At 44.3% G+C, this 22,319-nt stretch overlaps 2 protein-coding genes across 3 annotated transcripts; both read right to left on the reverse strand.

Moving 5' to 3' along the window:
- Positions 1–262: 262 nt before the first annotated feature.
- prpf19 (pre-mRNA processing factor 19) lies at positions 263–6,824 on the reverse strand. The gene is made up of 16 exons (XM_080843730.1): positions 6,662–6,824; positions 6,066–6,215; positions 5,804–5,880; positions 5,473–5,614; positions 5,169–5,239; positions 4,893–4,958; positions 4,654–4,695; positions 4,304–4,378; positions 4,093–4,168; positions 3,671–3,780; positions 3,395–3,550; positions 2,409–2,478; positions 1,855–2,028; positions 1,593–1,675; positions 1,257–1,362; positions 263–925 (listed from the first exon to the last, which is right to left on the reverse strand). The coding sequence occupies exons 1-16, from the start codon at positions 6,678–6,680 to the stop codon at positions 828–830; spliced, it is 1,515 nt and encodes a 504-aa protein (XP_080699856.1). The 5' UTR covers positions 6,681–6,824; the 3' UTR covers positions 263–827.
- A 9,738-nt stretch (positions 6,825–16,562) lies between these two features.
- Positions 16,563–22,302, reverse strand: LOC308369141 (uncharacterized protein). Of its 2 annotated transcripts, none has more exons than XM_080843487.1 (9): positions 22,169–22,302; positions 21,985–22,027; positions 21,732–21,883; positions 20,325–20,457; positions 19,790–20,059; positions 19,187–19,495; positions 18,854–19,003; positions 18,331–18,402; positions 16,563–17,863 (listed from the first exon to the last, which is right to left on the reverse strand). In XM_080843487.1, exons 2-8 carry the CDS (start codon positions 22,025–22,027, stop codon positions 18,395–18,397), a joined length of 1,065 nt encoding a protein of 354 aa, XP_080699613.1. In that variant the 5' UTR covers positions 22,169–22,302; the 3' UTR covers positions 16,563–17,863; positions 18,331–18,394. The 2 variants fall into 2 exon arrangements, with proteins under 2 accessions (XP_080699613.1, XP_080699612.1); XM_080843486.1 differs by having other exon boundaries at positions 22,251–22,294.
- Positions 22,303–22,319: the final 17 nt, after the last annotated feature.

Here is a 22,319-nt window from a genome sequence, read left to right on the forward strand (position 1 = left end):
AAGTCACGTTACTCCTGCATTCACGTGACAACAGCAAACTTGTCTGCGAGACCAATTCAAACGCGTGTATTCCTCTGGCAGGACATAAATCAAACATTACATTTTAGACAGTGTGTCCCGCGTTTCTGCTGCAGGCGCTTTGACAAACCCATTGATTTATTGGGCAACCTTGACGTCTTTCGCTCTCAAAACACAGTGTCCAACTACAGAAAGATTTCTTTATTGATATTGAATTCATATTTGCATATCAGTCTACAGAAGCAACAATGGTAGAAGACAAAATATACAGTTCTATGAACTCACTATGAAAAACAGAGATTTAAAAGTTGGAAGAAAAAAAAACTTGACACTTGAGCTTGATACTTTTTTTTCTTATCATGAAATGGCAAGTAGAGACACAAAATGTTTATTGGAAAAGCAGTTTAGTATCTGAGCTAAGGAATCACAGACAAGGGGTCTGATATCTGGACATACAGGGGAGTGACTGTCAAACCCTTGCCTCCACAATTCCCAAGAGATCATAAGAAAGAAAACGACATTAAATGCTTGCAGAGCACACAGATGCACTGGGTACTGACCAATGTTTTTTGCAAATACAATTCTTACAATTGGTCTCCAAATTATACAGTAAGGTTTGATGCTGGCTGCTTCACATCATTCCTGGAAAACCCTCAAATACAAAACTCACAGTCGCTACCACCGGAGACCTCCATTTCCCTCGCTCTCCCTCTCTCCTTCTGTCTCTGTCTCTCTCTCTCTCTCTCTCTCTCTCTCTCACACACACACACATACACACACACACTATCTAATTAATCTTTCTCTCCATTCTACAGGCTGTAGAACTTGAGGCTTCTGTCCATTCCAGTGGAGGAGAGGAACTGGGCGTGCTCACCGAAAGCCACCCCTGTCACCAGTCCAGTATGATCTGCAGCAAGAGAGGAAGAGAGATAGAGAGATATATGTATATATTAGCCAAGGAGGAAGAAAGCAAGACACGTAATAAACACAAGATAGAGGAAGCATGTAAAAGACATGGATAGAGAAGAGAAGGTGAGAGGAACACCCTCCCCCCCCCACACACACACACACAAAATTAAATAAAACAGGAAGTGGAAAGAAGAGAGATCACAGAGATGATTAACTTGGGACTGATTTAAACTCATCATGGGTGCAGTGACACTGGAGGCTGTCTGTGGGTAGAATAGCTCATCGGGGAGGGGAGGGGGGGGCATTATGGAAATTGGGTGTTGACTCACCACCAAAGTTGAGGACCTCAGACCACTGCTTGCAGACGTACACTCTGATGTCAGATCCACCCACAGCCAGGTAGGTACCACTCTGGTCGAACACCAGGGACTTCACCTGCGAGAGAGAAAAGAGAAGAGAAGTGTTAACAAACAGTGAAGGGATGAAAGGGGTATGGATACTGCATCGATGATGAAAGGTGAGTATTTACAAGAGTATTTTCAAATAGTCATGGACATTTATTATTATATGACCAATATGTGTTAAAAGTACTTTAGATTTTACAAAACACTTTTAATTTTCTTTACACATTACTCCTGAAGACAGTTATTCGTATGGAAGCTCACCTCATAATTGTTATCCAAAGCAATAGTCTTAAAGTTCTTTAGTTTCCTCAGATCCCAAAGCTTCAGAGAGCTGTCCTGAGCGCCTAGACACAGAGAGCAATCACAAGCGTTAAAACACACACATATCCAACTCCAACTCTCCGATTAATGTGTGGGTGTGTGCGCACACACACACACACACACACACACATGTTTATGTTAATCTCTCCAGATGTCTTGCATAACACAGCCAAATGGGGTATGCTTCAGGTGCTTAGTTTACCTGTGGCCAGGTAATAACCGTTCTCAGAGAACGCGATGGCAGTGACGGGGCCAGAGTGTCCAGGGAAGTTGGCCACATTGGTGCGCTCCTTCAGATCCCAGATCTTAATCTGAGAATCAGCTGTGCCCGTACCAAAGATCAGACCGTCAGGATGGAACTGAGCGCAGGTCAGAGCTGGGGGCACAGGGGAACACGAACAATGTTACACAGGAACATGAATAACAAGGTGAATGTATCTAATACTGTTACCACAGACATAGGCATACCTGGACCAGCAATGCCTGGGACTATGCTAAGCTAAAAACACAGATAGAATCCCCCATGTATTGGTCATTTAAAAATGATGTGGTCCTTCTATGAAGTAACATAAATATGTACGTTGGGCAGACATAGCAGGTAGGCAGTGTACGAGAGCTTGCAAAGTCACATACTCCCATTCACTTACACAGGGCAAAACACTTCCCTGTCCCACCCCAGCGAACTTGCTGGGACCCTTGATGTCACATATTTTGCTGGTCCAGGTTTACTATGTTACTATGCAAAGGCACACTCACCACATCCTGCGGATTCGTCGGTCACTTTAGTCAGAACACGACCAGTCTGGACATCAGAGAAGGCCCAGTACTAAAACACAGAACACACATATCAGTTTAGACATTCAGCAACCAAAACAAAGAAAGAATAATTCACTGTGCCCTAAGTCCATTCCCCTACGGAATCAACTCATGACATCAATGTTCTGCAACAAGTTTCTCTTGGACCACGTGCACTGCAGCGGATCTCATCAAGTTATGGCTGCTGCTGTCAGAATGAGATTTTTTGATGACCTCTGAGTATATGGACACCCTCACTAAAACCTCAGATACCGTAGCGAGTTTATACTGTATACAGTTTATACTTGTTTGTCAACACACATCACTTCGTAAACAGCTTCCAGTGTCTGGTTCTAAGTTCTGCAACTATTTTTAATGAACCAGAAACTATTTTACACCTTGCTGTTCCAAAGATCAGAGGCTAATGGCATGCAATGCTTAAAAGACAAAGGCAACTGTCAAAATGACTACAAGAGGTGTGTGTGTTTTACTGCTTACACACACACAAACACACAATACATTAGTCTGAGACAGGGCAGAGACCGGTCCTGGATGTGCACCCTTCCATCTACACTCTTTGGACAAAAGTAACCGGATGCCTGACCATTACACCAACAGGAACTAATGACATTGTTTTCAAATCCATCTACTTTAATATATCCAACATCCGTGCCTCTACAGAATGAATTGGCACCAATTCTCAAAGGAACTTCCAAAATTTTGTGGAAATCCTTCCGAGAAGAGTGGAAGCTGTTATAGCTGCAAAAGGGCTCCATATTTAAGTATATGTATTTGAATACAATGTCATTACAGTTCCTGTTGTTGTAATGGTCAGACATCCCTATACTTTTGTCCATATAGGGTATGTGTGGTTGACCAGTACACAAGAAAGAGGTTTAGTGATTTAACCCATCAGGTGTTTGCATTTGCATGTGTGGGTGTTTTACCTGGTCTTCAGAGGAGCTCAGCAGGTAGTCTCCAGTGGCGTGCAGGGAGAGGCCAGTCACGCTCGCCTCATGAGCACGCACCACCTGCACACAGTTGCCCCCGGTAACGGACCACACCCGGATGGTGGTGTCGGGAGAGGCTGAGAACACCACCGACTGAGGGGAGGAACATAGAATAAAAACACAAAACATTACACAAACTGAATATACCTAGTACCATCACTGTCACGAGTGATTAGGGGTTTTGTTAATGTTGTGCGAGGGGTGGGAGGTTACCTGAGAAGGATGGTAGATGACAGAGGTGACCTTTTTGGTGTGACCTTTGAGGGTGGCCACAATCTGCTCCTCCCGACGGTCAAACACCACCACGTTCTTATCGGATCCACCTAGAAAGAGTGAGCATAGGGAAGTGTTTAACAGAGACACCAGTGGTGAGGGGCAACGGGTTAACTTAGAACAAGGAAACAGATACAGCATTTTCACTCGCTGATATAAGAAAACAAGCGCTGTTGAACATGATAACTGGACTTCGTACACATGCAGACTGTAGTCTTGTCCACAATACCACTTTAAAATCAAAATATCTTTTAAGAAATGACATAGCTAAAATTATTAGAATTAGGATATCACCATTATGAAATTTGGCATTTTCAAGGAAAAACAATAAGAGAAGAAAGACCAAGATGAAGGAGGCCTACCGGTGAGGACTTTGTTGGTATCTGAGGGACAGAGGTCCAGACAGAGAATGCCTGGGATACTGGCACTATGCAGGCCCTGGGAGAGGGAAAGAAAACATCCTGAATCAGGACAAATACAACACAGAGACACCCACAAAACCTAAAACTGAATATCTTTCTGTGTGTGTGTGTGTGTGTGTGTGTGTGTGTGTGTGTGTACAGGAACACTTACAACATGTGAGGCCACTTGTCTGTATTTGCCAAGATCCTCGGCCCGGACCAGCTCCTCTGGGACAGTTTTTCCCCTCTGAAGGAAGCAGAAGATATTGAATTTAATAATTCAATGAAGGTGAAGGGACACAACACTTCAAGTAAGAAATTAAGCTTGAGCCGGACACAAAGGAATTTCATGCTCCGAGACTACTGTCCAGGATTGAGTTAGAGTTGGACTAATTACTGCAGTGTGGACAACACCAGCACCACCAGAGCTGAATAAACACTTCTATTAAACAGTTAGGCTAGCAGAGAGGACATAACGAACAAACGCGTAACCCAATTAGCCTCGGGTCATGTTCACCTTACCTTCTTTCTCTCTGTTGTCAGGACGGTGGCCTTGTCTTGCAGCTAAACACGTTGGAGGGAAAAACAAAACAAAAACATGTTGAAGTTTTTTCACATTAAGACGCAAATACCCCCCAACACACACACACACAGGTATGTATGCAACAAATAAAACTTTCACCTTGAAACTGGTGGAGTAAATACAATCACGTGCAGAAGACACTAGTTGACACCAAGAGACACGTGTGAGTGAGTCTTACCTTCTGTATGATCTCCGCTGTCATGCCAACCTGTTCGCTAACCTCCATAGGCTCTCCACCAGCGCCCTAACCGAGAGAACCAGATTAACACAGGCAAGGGAGGAGGAGAGAAAAAGAATGGCACAAGAGAAAGAAAGAAAGGCAAGTGGGTTTAATTCTGCAGTTCAGTTCCACGGAGATCCAGCACATGAAAACAGAGAAAATAGTACCGAACTCAGGACAACAAGTAAGAGGATTCTTAAAAATGACATCAGTGGAAATAAGGTAATCACATACCACAGCTGGCTGGGAGGCAGGAGCAGCCTGTGGGACAATCAATCCAGCTTGAGGTTTGAGTGTGGCCAGAGCTGTGAAGGGAAAGATCAAGAGTGAGTTTGAAGTAAACTTCATGTATGTGATGTGATATGATGTTGGCTCTTAGGCCCGTTTCATACTGGCTGCGTTAGCGGCCTTTTCATTGATTTTCGAGCCCTGCGTCTCGCGTTGGCAGTGTGCGCACTCTAACCTATTGACATGGGCGCCATAATGAAACTCAACAGGTAACGCAGCCACAAAGCGGGCAGTGTTCATAAGGCCTTACCCTCTCTGGCTGCTGTGACCTCCTTGGTGAGGCGAGCGATGACTCTGCAGGCGGCGTCATGTTGGTAGAGGGCGTGAGAGAGCTCCTGACGGGTGGTCTGCAGCTGCTGGCGCAGAGTGAAACTGTGCAGCATCACCGCATCCTGAGACACGCAATGAAGGAAGAGAGGGAGAGATAGGAGTAGAAATAAGCGATGAAAAGTTGTAATATTAGCTCAAATCTTCAGATTTGTCAAATATTCACCATGTCTTTGCAAATGCACTGCAAATGTGCTAACAAAGTTAAACATATTATGCATATGCGATGTTTAATGCGCTGTGCAAGCGCTCACCCATTCATCCTGTAGCGACTTGAGGATTGCTGGAATACTAGTTGCTGAGGGAGCCTTCGGACGGATAGGATGGGAAACTGTGAGAGAGACCAATAGGCTGTTATAACACATTTATATAAAACATCACCGTCATACATAATAAGGGGGTTGAGACCCTGGGCTCTTGAGACAGTTTTATTGTCTATATAATTACAATTGAATTCTTAACCTTTTATGAACATAAAGACGTTAAGTGTTTTAGAAAGCTGTTATGACTACTCACCCTTGATGTCAATCAACTGCTCTTCGGACAGCGGCTGCCCGTTTATAGGGTCTGCTCCATTTTCCGCGATATATTTCTCAATCAAGCGGCGCTCGAACACTTGGTTGGACACCGGTGAAACGCAGGGGTGCTCAGGAACCTCATTGGAGACTGTCAACACAATGTTGTAAATGAACATTACAGAATTCCATAAAACAAAACATAGCTAACAGAATAAGAGGATGCATGTATATGGTTCATCAGAGAAACAAGCTTCTTGTAACACCTACTGAAAGCCAGAAGGTAAATAGTTCAGGTGAGTTAGCCAACTAGCTAGCAAAGAAAGCAGCTAACCTTTGATAAGCAAGTTAGCTATCATACGTGGCTATCAATAGTCAGCGAAGTAACATAACAATCGCAACTACTGGGCCTGCCAAATATAAAGAAACAAATAATACACTTCATACTTTTCCCCAATATACTGATACATTCGTTAGGACAGCAGTGTAGTTAAGTCAATTAGCTATCTTCATAAAGTTTATTTTGAATGGAAAGCCAGCTAGCAAAGCTAACATGTACCGCAAGCTAATGCAACTCCAACTGCAGAATAGACTTACTTGCGCAAACCAAAGACATTATTCCCTCTGCTTGGTAGCCTTCTCTGTTTTCTTTAACGTAAGTGTGGTGTTTAGGTGTTTCTGCGAGCTACCTAACACGCAAATTAATTGATCGTTATTTCGTGGAAGTTGGAGACGGTCCCTCCAAATCATGCACGTTGTCCTCGCGCTACCGCTTCAAAGGCGATGCATTCTGGGATACTATGGTCATCCGAGGAGTTATCCGATATCTCCACTTGGCGGCGTCACAAAATCTTGTAGGACTAGTGGCGCAACTTTTTTCACTTCGTGGTATCCATGGTTGTCTCATAGTCTTGTCTACTAATGGGGTTTCCTCGCATAAGGTTTGTTGCGATGTTAACGGTAATGTAAGGTGAAATTAAATTGAAAATCCGATTCCTTTACCGACTGCACCATCAAATGCCATGAAGGTTTAAAACGATCTTTACCATCAAGCTGTCCATACATCTTATATTCTGAAGTGATTAATGTACACAATAGAAGTGGCTTGATTCTGTTTAATGATGAACAATTTCCATATATGTTACAACGTTGTGTACGAAGTAAGTGCAGACTTGCATCATTCATAAAAAGGAAACCATCTCTGAAATAAAAAGATGCACACCAGCACAAAGATGTTCTTAAGTTTTTGGACCCTTCACATTTCTTTGACAAGCTCAACTGCAACCATACTGGATTGTTTAATCTATACATTTAGCTTCTTAAATTCACTATAAATCTAGATTTTTAAATTCAATACTCAAAATACTCTGGTTTCAGTATAATGCACACAACACCATTGTAGTAATCCTATCCCCAATATGAGGCCTACCTCTTAGATGTTAAGGAAACTTACATTTCGATATTCTTCCTTCCTATATAACTTTAAACATTTTCATGATAGGGTTCTAAATTGAGCACAAAGCAGCATCTCTCCAATGTCAGCATCTCCATAGCATAATGTTATCTCTATGATTCACACATATGTGAGGCATGATATCAAACAATGTATGCTACATATTAAAGGAAACAGCGTTAGCTTTTACCATCGTTAAATGAACGTTTTAGTCAGGTAACAACTGGAACAGCCAGGAGGTGTCTGCTATCTGGAATGGAGAGGTAAGATTTGGCACACGATGGCATGCTCATGCATTGTGACATGCCTAAATTAGTTCTTATTTACAGGCCCCGGCAGGAATCCCATCAAAACCCCTTAGAGGCCTGATGAGATGACAGCGTGAAAGGGTTCTTCAATGAGTCACTATCCCACTATCACATGCTAGGACTATAATCTCTGTAGGGTAAATCGGATTAGAGCTATTATATAGAACACTATTGCAATAGACACACAGAGGGAGCCATACAGCCATTTCAGATTACAGATAATCAAAATACTGTGTTGCTGAATGGTGCAGTGCACGGTTGAACATAGGTTACGAGTGCAGACTTAGATATTGTGTTCTTAAAAACGTGTCAATGTGTTCTGATACTGAGGGTAAAGCAGTAGGTCACCAGACATGTAAGATTAAAGCTATCCCAAAGATCCTATGATGTGTACAGGAGCAGGGAGGAGGCAGGACATGAGGAGATTTAATTGTCCATGACTATAACTCTGTGTTGAGATTTCTTTTCCTGTAAATGATGCCCCTGGGTGTAAATACTGTAAGATTCCAGACAGGGATGTGCACAGGAATACTGAAGGGCAGTTGCTCTGCCCTGGGAAAAAAGGGCAACACAGTATTTTTTATCACCGACGCTGCCAAGCCCCTGATGGCAAATTTTGACAATATAATTTTAAACTCTCACTAACTGCCACGCCCCCGTCATCTGATCGCAAGTTTTGCCAATATAATTTTAAACTCTCACTAACCGTTACTACCACGCCCCCGTCCCCTGATTGCAAATATATATATTTCCTTCGGAGGGGCAACTTCAGTCGAGGAGGGCAAACGGGCAGTTGCCCGAGCAACCTTAGCCCACTCCTGTGCACGTCCCTGGTACCAGAGGAACACTCTTGATGTAATCTGCACACCAGTGGCAATGAAACAACTCACACACACACACACACACACACACACACACACACACACACACACACACACACACACACACACACACACTCACTCACTCACACACACACTCACACTCACGCACACACACGCACACACACACACACACACACACACACACACACACACACACGTATGCATACACAAACAAAAGCAGCACTGGGGATGAGTCAGACATGCAGTTTGAGGAGGTGGGACAATTTCCTAACACAAACACAAGGAACGTAGACCACTGCAGGACAGGTGAAGTAAAGGATATGATCTGGAAACACCAAAAAAAACAAATAGTCCTTCAGGTCACGAGGGAGGAGTCTTGTCACTGGTGCAGAGGGAGCACGCCAGTTGAATGATGTGTCCAGAAACAGATATAATCAAATGAGTGAGATCAAACCTCCTACTGCTGGCAGAACGTGTTCATCTTGGATAGCCATCTTGGATAGCCATCTTGGATCGGTCTAAAGAGGACGTTTAAGTGATCCTGGTGTTCCAGCAATCCCCCCAAAAAAATCAGATGAATTCATAATGTATCCACCATACTCATTTGGGTCCTCACTTTTTAACTCTTGTTCTACTCTGACCATTCAGCTGCCATTATTTTAGTCATGTCTGGAACAGTCTGGAGCTCTGTATGTCCTCTGCCACACTCTGCATCTGTCCTGCCTGTTACTCAACTCCACACTCTGCATCTGTCCTGCCTATTACTCAACACTCTGCATCTGTCCTGCCTGTTACTCAACACTATGCATCTGTCCTGCCTGTTACTCAACACTCTACATCTGTCCTGCCTGTTACTCAACACTCTGCATCTGTCCTGCCTGTTACTCAACACTATGCATCTGTCCTGCCTGTTACTCAACACTATGCATCTGTCCTGCCTGTTACTCAACACTATGCATCTGTCCTGCCTGTTACTCAACACTATGCATCTGTCCTGCCTGTTACTCAATACTATGCATCTGTCCTGCCTGTTTCTCAATACTATGTTTACAACTTTAGAGAAGGAAGGCACCATGGTGATCTATCCACCGTCTGTTTCACTCTTTCTCTTACACTAACCTTTTCTTTCCATCTCAGATTCAAACACCTCTCTCTCTCTCTCTCTCTCTCTCTCTCTCTCTCTCTCTCTCTCTCTCTCTCTCCTCTCTATCTCTCTCTCCACCCATCCCTTTTGTAGCTCCATTCCTAGAGGAAGTTGAGCTTGTCTGACGTGTACACGCTGCAGATGTCGGACGTGTCTGTGTCGAGTGGCAGTGTGGAGAAGAAGTTCTTCTTTGAGCCATCTTTCCCGTTGCCCATGGCGATCTTAAACTGAGCACAGTGCTCGGAGGAGTGGAGGCAGTCAGAAGCCCCAGCCAGGGAGAAGGACGTCTTCCTCGCGCTTCCTGACGGCTGAGTTGACAGGGAGGAGAGACATGAGTGGTCGTTATTTGTTTGCGTGTGTGGTATAATGCATATATGCAGTATGGCACAAATGTGTGAGTGTGGATCAGTGTGTGTGTGTGTGTGTGGGGGGGGGGCTTATGTGTGTGTGTGTGTGTGTGTGTATGTGTGTGCGTATGTGCATGTGTGTGTGTGTCTAAATGTGCATTACCTCACTGAGTAGGCCCTGGGTGGGACCTGTTTCTAGCACGTCTGCCCTGACAGGCTCAGGGGAGTCTCGATGCGCCCTCGAAGCAACAGGAGAGTAACCCTGCAAACACAGAGCAACACAACACTCACACTCACGCCAAAGGGAGAGGGCTGAGCAACCACAGGCTATCAACACCACAGCAAACACTGTAGCTTACACTGTACAGGCTATCAACACCACAGCAAACACTGTAGCTTACACTGTACAGGCTATCAACACCACAGCAAACACTGTAGCTTACACTGTGCAGGCTATCAACACCACAGCAAACACTGTAGCTTACACTGTACAGGCTATCAACACCACAGCAAACACTGCAGCTTACACTGTACAGGCTATCAACACCACAGCAAACACTGTAGCTTACACTGTACAGGCTATCAACACCACAGCAAACACTGTAGCTTACACTTTACAGGCTATCAACACCACAACAAACACTGTAGCTTACACTGTACAGGCTATCAACACAACAGCAAACACTGCAGCTTACACTGTACAGGCTATCAACACCACAGCAAACACTGTAGCTTACACTGTACAGGCTATCAACACCACAGCAAACACTGTAGCTTACACTGTACAGGCTATCAACACAACAGCAAACACTGTAGCTTACACTGTACAGGCTATCAACACCACAACAAACACTGTAGCTTACACTGTACAGGCTATCAACACAACAGCAAACACTGCAGCTTACACTGTACAGGCTATCAACACCACAGCAAACACTGTAGCTTACACTGTACAGGCTATCAACACCACAGCAAACACTGTAGCTAACACTGTACTGGCTATTAACACCACAGCAAACACTGTAGCTAACAATGTACAGGCTATTAACACCACAGCAAACACTGTAGCTAACAATGTACAGGCTATCAACACCACAGCAAACACTGTAGCTTACACTGTGTGCGGGACTGGAACTCCATTGCTTGGACGATCTGATCTTATATGGAGAGCTGGTGTAATTGGTGAGGTCAGGCTCACTGTAGTCCTGTGGACAACACAAGAACAGCATTACATCTGTATTAAAAAAAACATACAGACCGTACATGGACCATAGAGTGAGAAAAGCTGGAAACAAGACGTGTCCTACTATGAAATATCTTTTGCTGATGTCCTCTTTTTAATGTAAATTCACTGTATAAAGAACAGAATGAGTAGGTGATGTAGAACACAATCTTTACAATCTCTTTTTTTTCTCAGTGAATAAAGAAATTTGTGGTGTGAACCATTCTCTGATTTGAAAAGATGTCACTGAATCAGACATGGTGACAGGATGATTCTACAGTTAGTCATGTCTGACTAATTCTATCGTCCCACAAAAACACACAAAAACAAACAAACGTACGCATACACAAACAAACACAAACACGCACGCATACACAAACACACACACGCACACACACACACACACTCACGCAGGCATACACAAACACACACGCACGCATAAACAAACACACACACGCACGCATACACAAACACACACACACACGCACACAAACACACACACACACACACACAAATGCATACACATGTCCACACACACCTCAATGTGTACTCTGGGTGGGACGCCGGCAGTGGTGGCATTGCGGCGATCTCTCAGGCCACTGAGTATCTTTGAGACACTGCAACTGGGATACCTCTTCACGAAGAGGATAAAACCAGCCAGAGACGCAAACATGCCCGAGGGGACCGTGATGGACTTAATCACAGCCCTCCATCTCACGTGCTTATCTATGGAGAGAGAGAAGGAGAGAGAGAGGGTGTGAATTTGAAGTCCTTTATTACCTCTGCCAAGGAGGTTATGTCGGTCGGTCGGTTATTTTTCGCTTTGTGAGATGGGGCTTTTGGCCTTGGCGAAGGTCTGCACTCTTCGAGTGCCTCTGAAGTTACGTCTCGTATATATATCGCTTTGTTCACACACATAAAAACATCATCTTGTCTAATTCTATGAAAAACACAAAGACAAAAAGAGGAACAAAAAAACCTTGACAGAAATGCATGCTTTTTCATACCTTCACACAGGAATGCGTCTATAAAAATGATCTAGTGAACCGATATAAACATATGCTATCAATACAAGATACGTTGTGCTTACTTACCCACAACCCTCACAATGTCTGTAGACACAAGGTTCCCTTGTTCATCATGGACTTCATATATCCCATCATCCTTTTCACTGAGAGTTGCCACAACAAAGTAAACGCCCGTGCTGTTCCTCTCCAGCGAGAGTCGCCGGCGGTGCCACGGCCTCTCGTCCACAATCTGCCCGTCCCGCAGGAGGAAGGTTGGAGAGGGGGATGTGGCGTAGGAGGGAGGGGAAGAGGAAGACGAGGAAGGGCGGGAGTGAGAGCGAGAGGAGGGGGCCGCTGTGAGACGCAGCTGGGCCTGAGGGAGGGGCACGTGTAGAGGGATGAAGAGAGACTCCTTGTTGTAAAGGGTGAGGTTAGACCAGCGGGCTACAGACGTAGAAAGAATGGAGGAAAGCACAAATACATGTGGATGATGTGAAGAGAGAGAAAAAAGAGAAAGAGAAATCAGCAGGTGCTTTTACAGACTTTAAAGCAGCAGTAAGGAGGTTTGGTCTACTGCTTCTACAAAATGAACCCAGCAACACTGAACTCAGTACATTACAGGGGGCCCTGCCATGAACAGTATTGGGGCCACTGGTTTATTGGCACCCCATCAGCATGGCTGAGGTGATGGTGCATGGAGTATGGTCCTGGCGATACCAAACATCCTCTCTAATTCAGTGGCTCTTAACCCCCCTCCTGGAGGCCACTGCCCGATTAGTCCACCTTCCATCGCTGCTCAGAGTACCCCTCATTACAGCCAGTGTGGCTATGATGCTCTCCCATGCCCACATCCACGGCTGAAGTGCCCTTGAGCAAGGCACCTAACCCCGATCACTGCTCCCCGGGCGCCGCCAAAGGCAGCTCACTGCTCCGGGTTAGTGTCCATATCTTCACTGTGTGTGTTCACTGGGTGCTGTGCGCGTCACTATCTCTGCCAGAACATAGTCACTTTCACTTTCACGCTCTTGAGTAACTGAGAGTGTCTCCTGTGCAGCTAATCCAGATTACCAGTGATGAGCACAGTCGGTTTGGCAGAGCAGGGCGTGCTGAAGAACATGCAGAGCAGGGAGGGTGGTGGAGCATGACTGAGAGACAACAGCAGCAACCCGCTAAGGCTGCACTAGGGTGCGTAAGCTTGGACCAGAGGTTTGGGGGAGAGTGTTTGGCATGACGGTTCAGTGCCGCCCCCCCCCCCCCCCCCCCCCCCCCCGTCACTTCCCCTCACCTGTCACCGTCAGGCTGGCTCGGGACACCACCTTGCCACTGCTGTCCTTGATGGTGTAGTTGCCCTGGTCCACCAGCGTCACCCTGTCCACCACCCAGGATCTGCCCTCAACCCTGCCTCTGCCCAGTTTACCCTCACTGGGGCTGTTGTCGGTCCAGAGAATCAGCGGCAGGGTGGGGGGATGAGAAAGAGGAGGAGAAGGTGAGGAGGAGTGAGAGAGAGGGGGGGACAGAGAGGGAGAGGGAGAGGGGGAGAGAGGGGGGGACAGAGAGGGAGAGGGGGAGAGAGAGGTGGGCAGAGAGGAAGATGGAGAGGGAGAGGGGGAGGAGGAGAGAGAGGTGGGCAGAGAGGAAGAAGGAGAGGGAGAGGGGGAGAGAGGGGGGGACAGAGAGGGAGAGGGAGAGGGGGAGAGAGGGGGGGACAGAGAGGAAGAAGGAGAGGGAGAGGGGGAGAGAGAGGTGGGCAGAGAGGAAGAAGGAGAGGGAGAGGGAGAGGGGGAGAGAGAGGTGGGCAAAGAGGGAAAAGGAGAGGGAGAGGGGGAGAGAGAGGTGGGCAAAGAGGGAAAAGGAGAGGGAGAGGAGGAGAGAGAGGTGGGCAGAAAGGAGGTGGGAGAGGGAGAGGGAGAGGGGGAAGAAGAAGATGTGGGAGGGAGAGTTAGGGGGGCGAAGGGGTTTAACTCCAGAATGGCTCCATCCTGTGGGATGTCCAGTTTAAAGGTGTCCCCATATTGTTTATGGAACTTCTTAATGCATTCTGAAATATGACAAGAAAGAAGTGCAAAAAAGTGAGGGACACAGAAAGAGAGAGGGACACAAAAGAAAACGTCCCCCTTCTTGCTCTCAAAAATCACATTCCCCGACTTAACGTGCAAGGCACACAGACCTGAGACCACGAGCTCGACTGTCTCGGCGGTAAAACCATGGGAAAATTTGACAGCATAGACTCCCTGGTCCCGGTGAGTGACCTCCCTCACCAGGAGAGTCTGGTCGCGGGTCCATTCATACCTTGGGTCCTTTACCTGAATGAACAGAAATCAGAACAACGTGAAGACATACATTCAAAGTGTTTCGACGTCTACTTTGATCCTGGTTCATTTCTGTTTGGGAACAAAGATGTGCCCGAAGCCCCCCCCCCCCCCATACATAAGATATCAATTTCATGAATACTTAATCTAAGTCTTTCTCTGTTTACTTATGAATCAACTGACCCATGGATGAAACGCTGCATACAGTGTAAACTACAGTAAACAAACGGTATTAAGCGGGGCAGACCGGTATGCTCTGCTACTGGAGCGAACACTGAGGCCTCATACACGCCTAAAGCAAGAGCGCACTTCCACCCCCGCTAATGTGCAAACGGAGTTATTCAGCGATCTGGACTGAAAGTGAAGACAATCTGCCGATTCACAGCACACACACACTGAAGTATCACTCACAATATTATTCTCCAGCAGTACTTTCTTAGATCCAGGGGGTGAGCTGGGAGTGAATGTCACTATCCTCGACCTTGAGAAGACAGGCACTTGGAAATCTTTCCCTGAGCACACAACCTTCCTTTCTTCATTCCAGTTTACTAAAGAAAAAAGTGAGTTATAGAAACAACAGTAGGCTGAAAATAGGTTAATGAGGAGGAGAATGGGGCGGTAAAAATGACTGTATTGTGTGTAAAAAGAAGAGTGTAACAGTAAGAGAAGCAGTGGATCACGGAGTGATTAAAGAAGACAAACACAAATGCTGAGAAAAGGTTCGGCTACACTGGGCACTGATGACCATGATAGAGCAGTTAGCAACATGATGGCTCAACATAATTCACATTTTGATCTAGAATACAAGACAGACGTACCCAGAGTGTAACCTACACAAGAGGGAGAGAGAGAGAGACAGACAGACAGCAAAGAAAACAATATCAGCCTTGATTTTCAGATCGATAAACTTCCAAGCACGTTTGGACTGCTTACATAATACGCAGCACATGCCAGTGATAATAATGACTGTATTGGAAATAAAGTAGTTTATAATCTGCTTACCCACGCAGATGGGGGCACTGAGTAACGTCAGTAGAATCAATAGCATGTTCTGGAGAAACACGATAGCACAATAGATTAGAACGCAATTCATGCTCAATTGTGTGTTTATTTTGATTTGTTCAGCTAATCACTTAGCCTAATGTTAGGCATATGAACCCCAGACATTGGCTTTAATGCTTCCTTCAAAAGAAATACGTAGGTTATCCTACCTGCATCAAAGTGGCAATGAACGACGTAGCAAAATTGGAATACAACAAAACTCAGTAGATTTTGGTCTGCTGAAACTAGTAATGAGCTGCCTATACTACTCGGCCGAGTCGTCCTCTCGTTTTTTTTTCCTTTTGTAGACTACCATCGCGTTAGGGGTGTGTCGCAAACAAATAACAGCACATACGACCGTCCCCGTCATAGTAGTACGTGCAACGTAAAGCAGGACTGGACAGCGACTTTCAAGAGCGGGCGGACACCGCCCATGCCTTCACGTGAACAGGGGACAGTCCTCCACTGGTTAACCAAGGGTACTGCAATCTGGAATTAAAAGCCTTACAGTATACAATATTTGTATCTTTGTCAAAGAAAACAAACGTGGAGAAATCGGATGTTACTAATAGAATGTGGCCATCAGCTGCTGAGGAAAATATAAGACTCTACTGAGGCCATAACTGACTGAGTTCTCAGTAGCGTGCTCACTGTACCAAAGGGACTAACATGAACATTGTACAATACCAGAAGCACACATACACCCACAACCACCACACTGAGGAACACACACTACAAATGCAGAGATAAAAGAGTCTTTTTATTGAAAGAAAATTACACAAAACGGACTGTTCATCTTCATATTCATGTGTTAAAAGGTGGGAAAACACTTAAGAGCAACTCAAAAATATTATGAGGATTGTTGTTTTCTTCCTTAAAAGTTAACACTGACTTTTCACATAACAACTGCCACAACCTTCTATTAAAGTTCAACAATATATTAGATTTGTTTATAATCTACTAAAAACGCCAATAAAACCCCGTCAAGAGCAACAGAAGCCTTTCCAACTATTTTCACAATAGTATTTACATTTTTTAAATACATTTCTTTCAGTGCATTTTTACATTTATTTTGCATATCATTTTGAAATGTTGAACACAATACACAACAGTTACTGCTAATTCATATGATCACTTTAAAAGACATGACATTTCTCAAGACAACAAGTGCTAGTTTAGAACAGCCTGTTATAAGGCACTGTCACAATTACGTTGACCTGATCTTAAATGACACATGTGAAATTTATGAACCACACTTTACACTTTCCTGATCGTGTACGAATATTTCTGAGATTTTCGAAAAAGTACAGTTCTTCACCTCCCTGTATATCTTATAGTCTGTGGTTAGTGTATAGAGCAATGGTCCCAAAGGCTAAATGACCAAAAAGCTACCCCTGACAAAGTATTAGGCTTTTCTGACAGACAATAGGCACAGAAACTGATAAGGCACAGTACACAGATTAATAATGGCCAGAACTAAATCTGCAAGCATAGTGTGTTGTAACAGGTCAATGCAAAAGTTCTGAATAAAGCATGCCTTTAAAGAGCCTTTATATAACCTAAAGTATCATTTTAAGATCAAATAAAACATTTTATTGATAAACATACCAGTCTATGAATAACACAATTCACCTATAATTATTGATCTGTCATTCAGGGTGCATCTAAACAGGGTGTAATATTCTTCCTCATCACAGACCACCTCGACCCGATCCCTCCAGCAGTGGAAAAAGAAGTAACCCTATCAACTGTTGCAGTTAAGAGGTTTTCGCACCTGTCTGACATGTCTTCATTGTTTGAAAAGTGGGACCACTCTGATTAGTAGTACAGGATGAGAAGACGGTGGTAGTGGTGTTGGTAGTGGACGTGCTGAAAGAGGTGGTGAAGTTGGTGAAGTCGGTGAAGTTGGTGAAGTCCTTGAAAAAGTCACCCATGTTATTGAACTGGGGCTGGGGCTGGGGCTGTGGCTGGGGCTGGGGCTGGGGCTGGGGCTGGGGCTGTGGCTGGGGCTGGGGCTGGGGCTGGGGCTGGGGCTGGGGCTGGGGCTGGGGCTGGGGCTGGGGGTCGGGCAAAGATTCAACAGATGAGGTAGGAAAAGGGGCTGATGGGATAGTTTCCTCTGGGACCTGCTCAAATGAAAATCAGGTGATGGTGCTGTTAGTGACAACTACCACTAATATTCTTATTTTAATCATCAAACGAAGGTTATTAATAGAAAATAAGTGTGAAAATATATGAACACTACTACAAACATTATTAATGTTGTATAATTTTTATTGAGGTGTCTGATCTTTTTGGTTGTGATCTATCTGTCTGGGGGGGTGAAGCATCTTTGATCATTGTCAATAAAAATTCCATTCACATTATTTTCCATCACTCGAAAGACAGACCATCAGTCAATCTATTCTGACCCACAGTTCATTGAGACTGTCCTTTACAAATACGTCCAAACGTGTTGTGGCATTGCCAATTAAAGGTTGCAACTGTGTGTGTTTCTCCATGCTTACCTCTGTTCCTAGTGTTACCACATGCACCACAAGGTAATACAAGTTATAAGCCAATGAATAAGCAGTACAGTATAGAAAACACATACCGTGTCAAAAGGACGGTGAGCTCCTGTCTCGTTGGTTGGCTCAGACTGTCTCATCTCTATGCCACTATAGGGCTAAACACACAACCACATCAAAGGTCTCAATAACAGAATGAAAAATTATAAAACCATACAATTAAACCACCTATAATGAACAGGCATTAGATTAGATTCAACTTTAGATTCAACTTTATTGTCATTGCACAGAGTACAAGTACTGAGACAACGAAATGCAGTTTAGCATCCGACCAGAAGTGCAAAATAGCAGTAAAAGTGCAGAGTATGTGCAAATGTAAAGTGGAATAAGTGAATAAATATGATATGTACAGTAACAGTTAGAATATGACACAGAACTGTAATATAAACAGAATTGAGACTAGCAGCAATTGAGGTAGAAGTGAGGTATGATAAGTATATAAACTGCAGGTGTAAATATACTGGTGGTAACAAGTGAAATCAAGTGAATGAGGTAGAAAAGTACATTAATGACAAATACAGTTTGAAGTGCAACATCAAAAAAGCATACCTGCCTGGCACTGGGGAGGCGTAGCTGCTGGGGCCGAGGTGGAGCTGCTTTTGCCTTTCTTACAGCAGCACTTCCACACACACACGCATAGCAGTATGAGGAGCACTACAGGGATCAATGCAAAAAGATACATGTAGTAGGTCTCTGTACCTACAGAGAGAGATGGACAGAGAGAGAGAGAGAGCGAGAAAGAGAGAGTAAATACCAACAAACACTAAAAATGAACAAACTCAATACATCAACTTTCAGTCCCAACACTTATATGGTGGGAGGGAAGAAGTGAAAGCTACACATCTGACAACACAGGAAGTAGGCTGCTGCTACGGAACATACGGTGTGGACGTAGAATCCTCAGAGCAACCAGAATTCCATCCTTGTCAAAAAACTGGTATCTGCCCGCATCACTGCTCTGTAAATCAACCAGCTCGAGGATGAATCCTTTTGGGCTGCCTGGCAACCGAATCCGATCCTCAAAGAGCCGTTTTCCCTCGTCTGTTGGTGTCCCTCCGCTTACAATCAGGTATTCCACGCCTGGTTGTGGACCGAAAACCACCGATATTTCATGGTCAGGGATCTGAAGATATGTCTGCCAGGGGCCGCTGCCATACAGTTCCTCATCCATATTAAAAGCCTGAACATTGGCTGAAGTGAGAATGTAGAGAAAGGAGAGAAAGAAGGAGAAAGGAACAAATATTCACATTCTTTCATGAGGGTCAAAATGATACTCATTCACTTAAAAAGCCAACTGACTTCACCTGAAATGGAGCCTGGTTGTTAACAGAAGGATTTTCCACAGCTTAGTCCTCCAAGGACCCCTTCTACTAGTAGTACTACTACCACTACTATAACTACCACTACTATTACCCTTATTACTATTACTGCTACTACCACTATTACAACTACTTTATCTTAACTCTCCTGGTCCCTTTTCCTCACCTGTAATGGTCACTTGTGTTTTCGAAACCTCTGCCCCACTTTGTTTCCGGAAAGTGTAAGAACCCATGTCATTGGTGGTTGCCTGATGTACCATCCAGTAGGAATCCAGAATAACTCCCTTGGAAACATCGTCATAGGAACTGGAGGTATTCCATAGAACCTCCATTCTATTCGGGGAAGATGGATGGATAAACTCTAGGATGATTGCCTCGTGGGGAACTTTCAATTTCAATTGTTGTCCGAAGCCTACCACCTGTGGTATAGTACAGTCTAAGAGGACAAAAAGCTTGTTACTGAAACAAACATATGAGAAATACAACAGCTTACAGGATGAGGTTAAGAAAGACAATACATACAGACAGACAGAACATACTGAACACAAATTCAACAGCTGCAATCCATATGAAGCATATATTTAAGGAGTCAAGAAGGCTATGTCACAATAAGCTTAATTTGTATACTAAGTTTATTTATTATTTTATTTATTTGTATTTATTTTATAGCTACTGATGGACTACCATATAGTTCACCTCACCTTTAATCACAAGGTGGAGGAAAAACGTGTGAAAATTCATGTCATCCGCCCAAGAGAAAATCCCTTTGTCTGTCTCCCGCAATTCGGAAATGAAGAGCGTCTGATCCTGGAACTCGTAATGATCGTCTGTCGGCTGAGTTAAAGCACAAGTGTCAACATGTTGCTAAGAAGACAACAAGCAACCTGTCTCTAGGCCTATGGTGAATAATGTCTCAAAATGATTTATCAATGCATGATCCATACATGAGCTATGCACAAAAGGTGATGTGGTCTTGCCCTATTAGTGTGAAAGGTGACCCCTTTTTATGCTTTAAGCTTGGGCGCAAAAGGTGTGAAGGTCAGGCGGTGGCACTGATGTAAGTCATCATGAGGTAGTGTGCTCCTGTATTTGTTTTTCACCATAATCATGGTTGAAAAGGCAGACTCACAACAGTATGTTGAGGTATGCACGCTCTTGTTGTGTGGCTGACCTAACTATAACACTGCATGTTGCTTGGTATGATGATTGCAGATGGTTTCTGACCCTAACTTCAGAGTTCTGGGGGTGTGCCTGCTTTGTCTCATAGTGACGTTTCACGTTACCACTTTTAACAAGGGCAACCGTCTCATTGCAGATTGAACACATTGGTTTTGTGCTCCCCACAGGCAGCACAAATGCATACTTGACAGTCCACTCTTTCTTAAATTCGCACATTTTTGAATCAACTTTTTCGTCGGGTTTATAGCACGCCATGATTTTCGCATGCTGAGAAACAGAACCCGTTCACAAATCGATCTGCCCGCGTTGTTGCCATTGACATACACAATCTGCGTGGCCCACAGAGCTCGTGGCCAAAATTGAGTGAGTGAGTTGTCATAGTGATGGTGTTATAGCTGCTGTTAGGATTGGACACGGAAGATAGAAACCACATCGAGTAGGGAACAAATAAACAGCACAGAAAGTAAGGAAATTTGTGTTTGTTGTAACAATGCTTTTTGGCAATACATCTAATACCGTTGGCACATTTTTCATGGGCGCAACCCACATAATCAGCTGTGCTGCTCATCCCACAAATGCATGTTCCTTACATATGTGGCACCATTAAAAATGGTAATAAACAGGCTTTCCAACTGTATAATATTTATTGCCAAGATCAGCATTGTTACAACAAATCAATAATCTACCAAACACAAATTTCCCTACTTTTCGTGCTATGTTTATAGCGCAAAACACGCACCAATGAAAACTCGCTTGGATCATAATTCAATTAGAATGTTGTTTTTGGCTTCGGTCCAAATTTGATTGCGTCTCGGTCCGGATGCGGACCGGACTCCACCTATTGGGTAGGCTACCCCTGCATTAGCCCCTCCACTAAACACATGATAAACACAAACGCACGCAACAAAACGCACACAGGCATAACTTACCTGCGTTTTGTTGAGAACCATTACAGCCTGAGCCTTGGCTGAAGGAGAATGTGGTGTGAAATATAGATCTGACATTTTGGGATCATATGAAGGTGAACGTGGTATGTAGAATGACGTTCCAGGGCACATTCCGTATATCTGCATGGAAGCAGCTGGAGAGCAAAACAGTTCCCAATCACAAATGGTCTTCAACAGGTACAGGTCATTCCTACAGATGATGAAGTCATACTGAGAGAGAAGGAATTCTGCTTACCAACACAGGCCACAGTGCACAGGAAGTGGAACAACCCAAACATCTGTAAAACATCAACAGCAAAACAGCAGAGCAGATCGTAAGGACCATGCAAAGTTCGTTTCAGGCCCATGTTACGCGGAACATGGAAATGGTTTTCGATTACCGTTTGCACACACATGACCATCAACAAGAGTGTACTTACGATGGTAGAGTTGTTTGAAAGAATTATGACATAGATATTTCTAGTTTCAGATGGAAGTCTCCTGTCCCAATGTGGAACTCACCATGTTAGAACGAACAACTATATGTAGTTGCATATATGCATCCCCAGTCCCCTCACCCAAATGGAGCGT

This window comes from Sprattus sprattus, assembly GCF_963457725.1.
Source record: "Sprattus sprattus genome assembly, chromosome: 8".
NCBI classification, from domain to species: domain Eukaryota; kingdom Metazoa; phylum Chordata; class Actinopteri; order Clupeiformes; family Clupeidae; genus Sprattus; species Sprattus sprattus.

Excerpts from the sequence above, each read along its gene's own strand:
- prpf19 (XM_080843730.1), bottom strand. Across the intron at positions 5,240-5,472 it reads GGTCACAGCAGCCAGAGAGG|CTCTGGCCACACTCAAACCT; the intron begins GTAAGGCCTTAT and ends TTCCCTTCACAG. Across the intron at positions 2,479-3,394 it reads TGAGCTCCTCTGAAGACCAG|TACTGGGCCTTCTCTGATGT; the intron begins GTAAAACACCCA and ends TCTGTGTTTTAG.
- LOC308369141 (XM_080843486.1), bottom strand. The coding sequence starts at position 22,283 with ATGCAACTACATATAGTTGTTCGTTCTAACATG. Across the intron at positions 20,458-21,731 it reads TGGTTCTCAACAAAACGCAG|CCGACAGACGATCATTACGA; the intron begins GTAAGTTATGCC and ends GCTTTAACTCAG. Across the intron at positions 19,496-19,789 it reads AACACAAGTGACCATTACAG|CCAATGTTCAGGCTTTTAAT; the intron begins GTGAGGAAAAGG and ends TTCTCACTTCAG.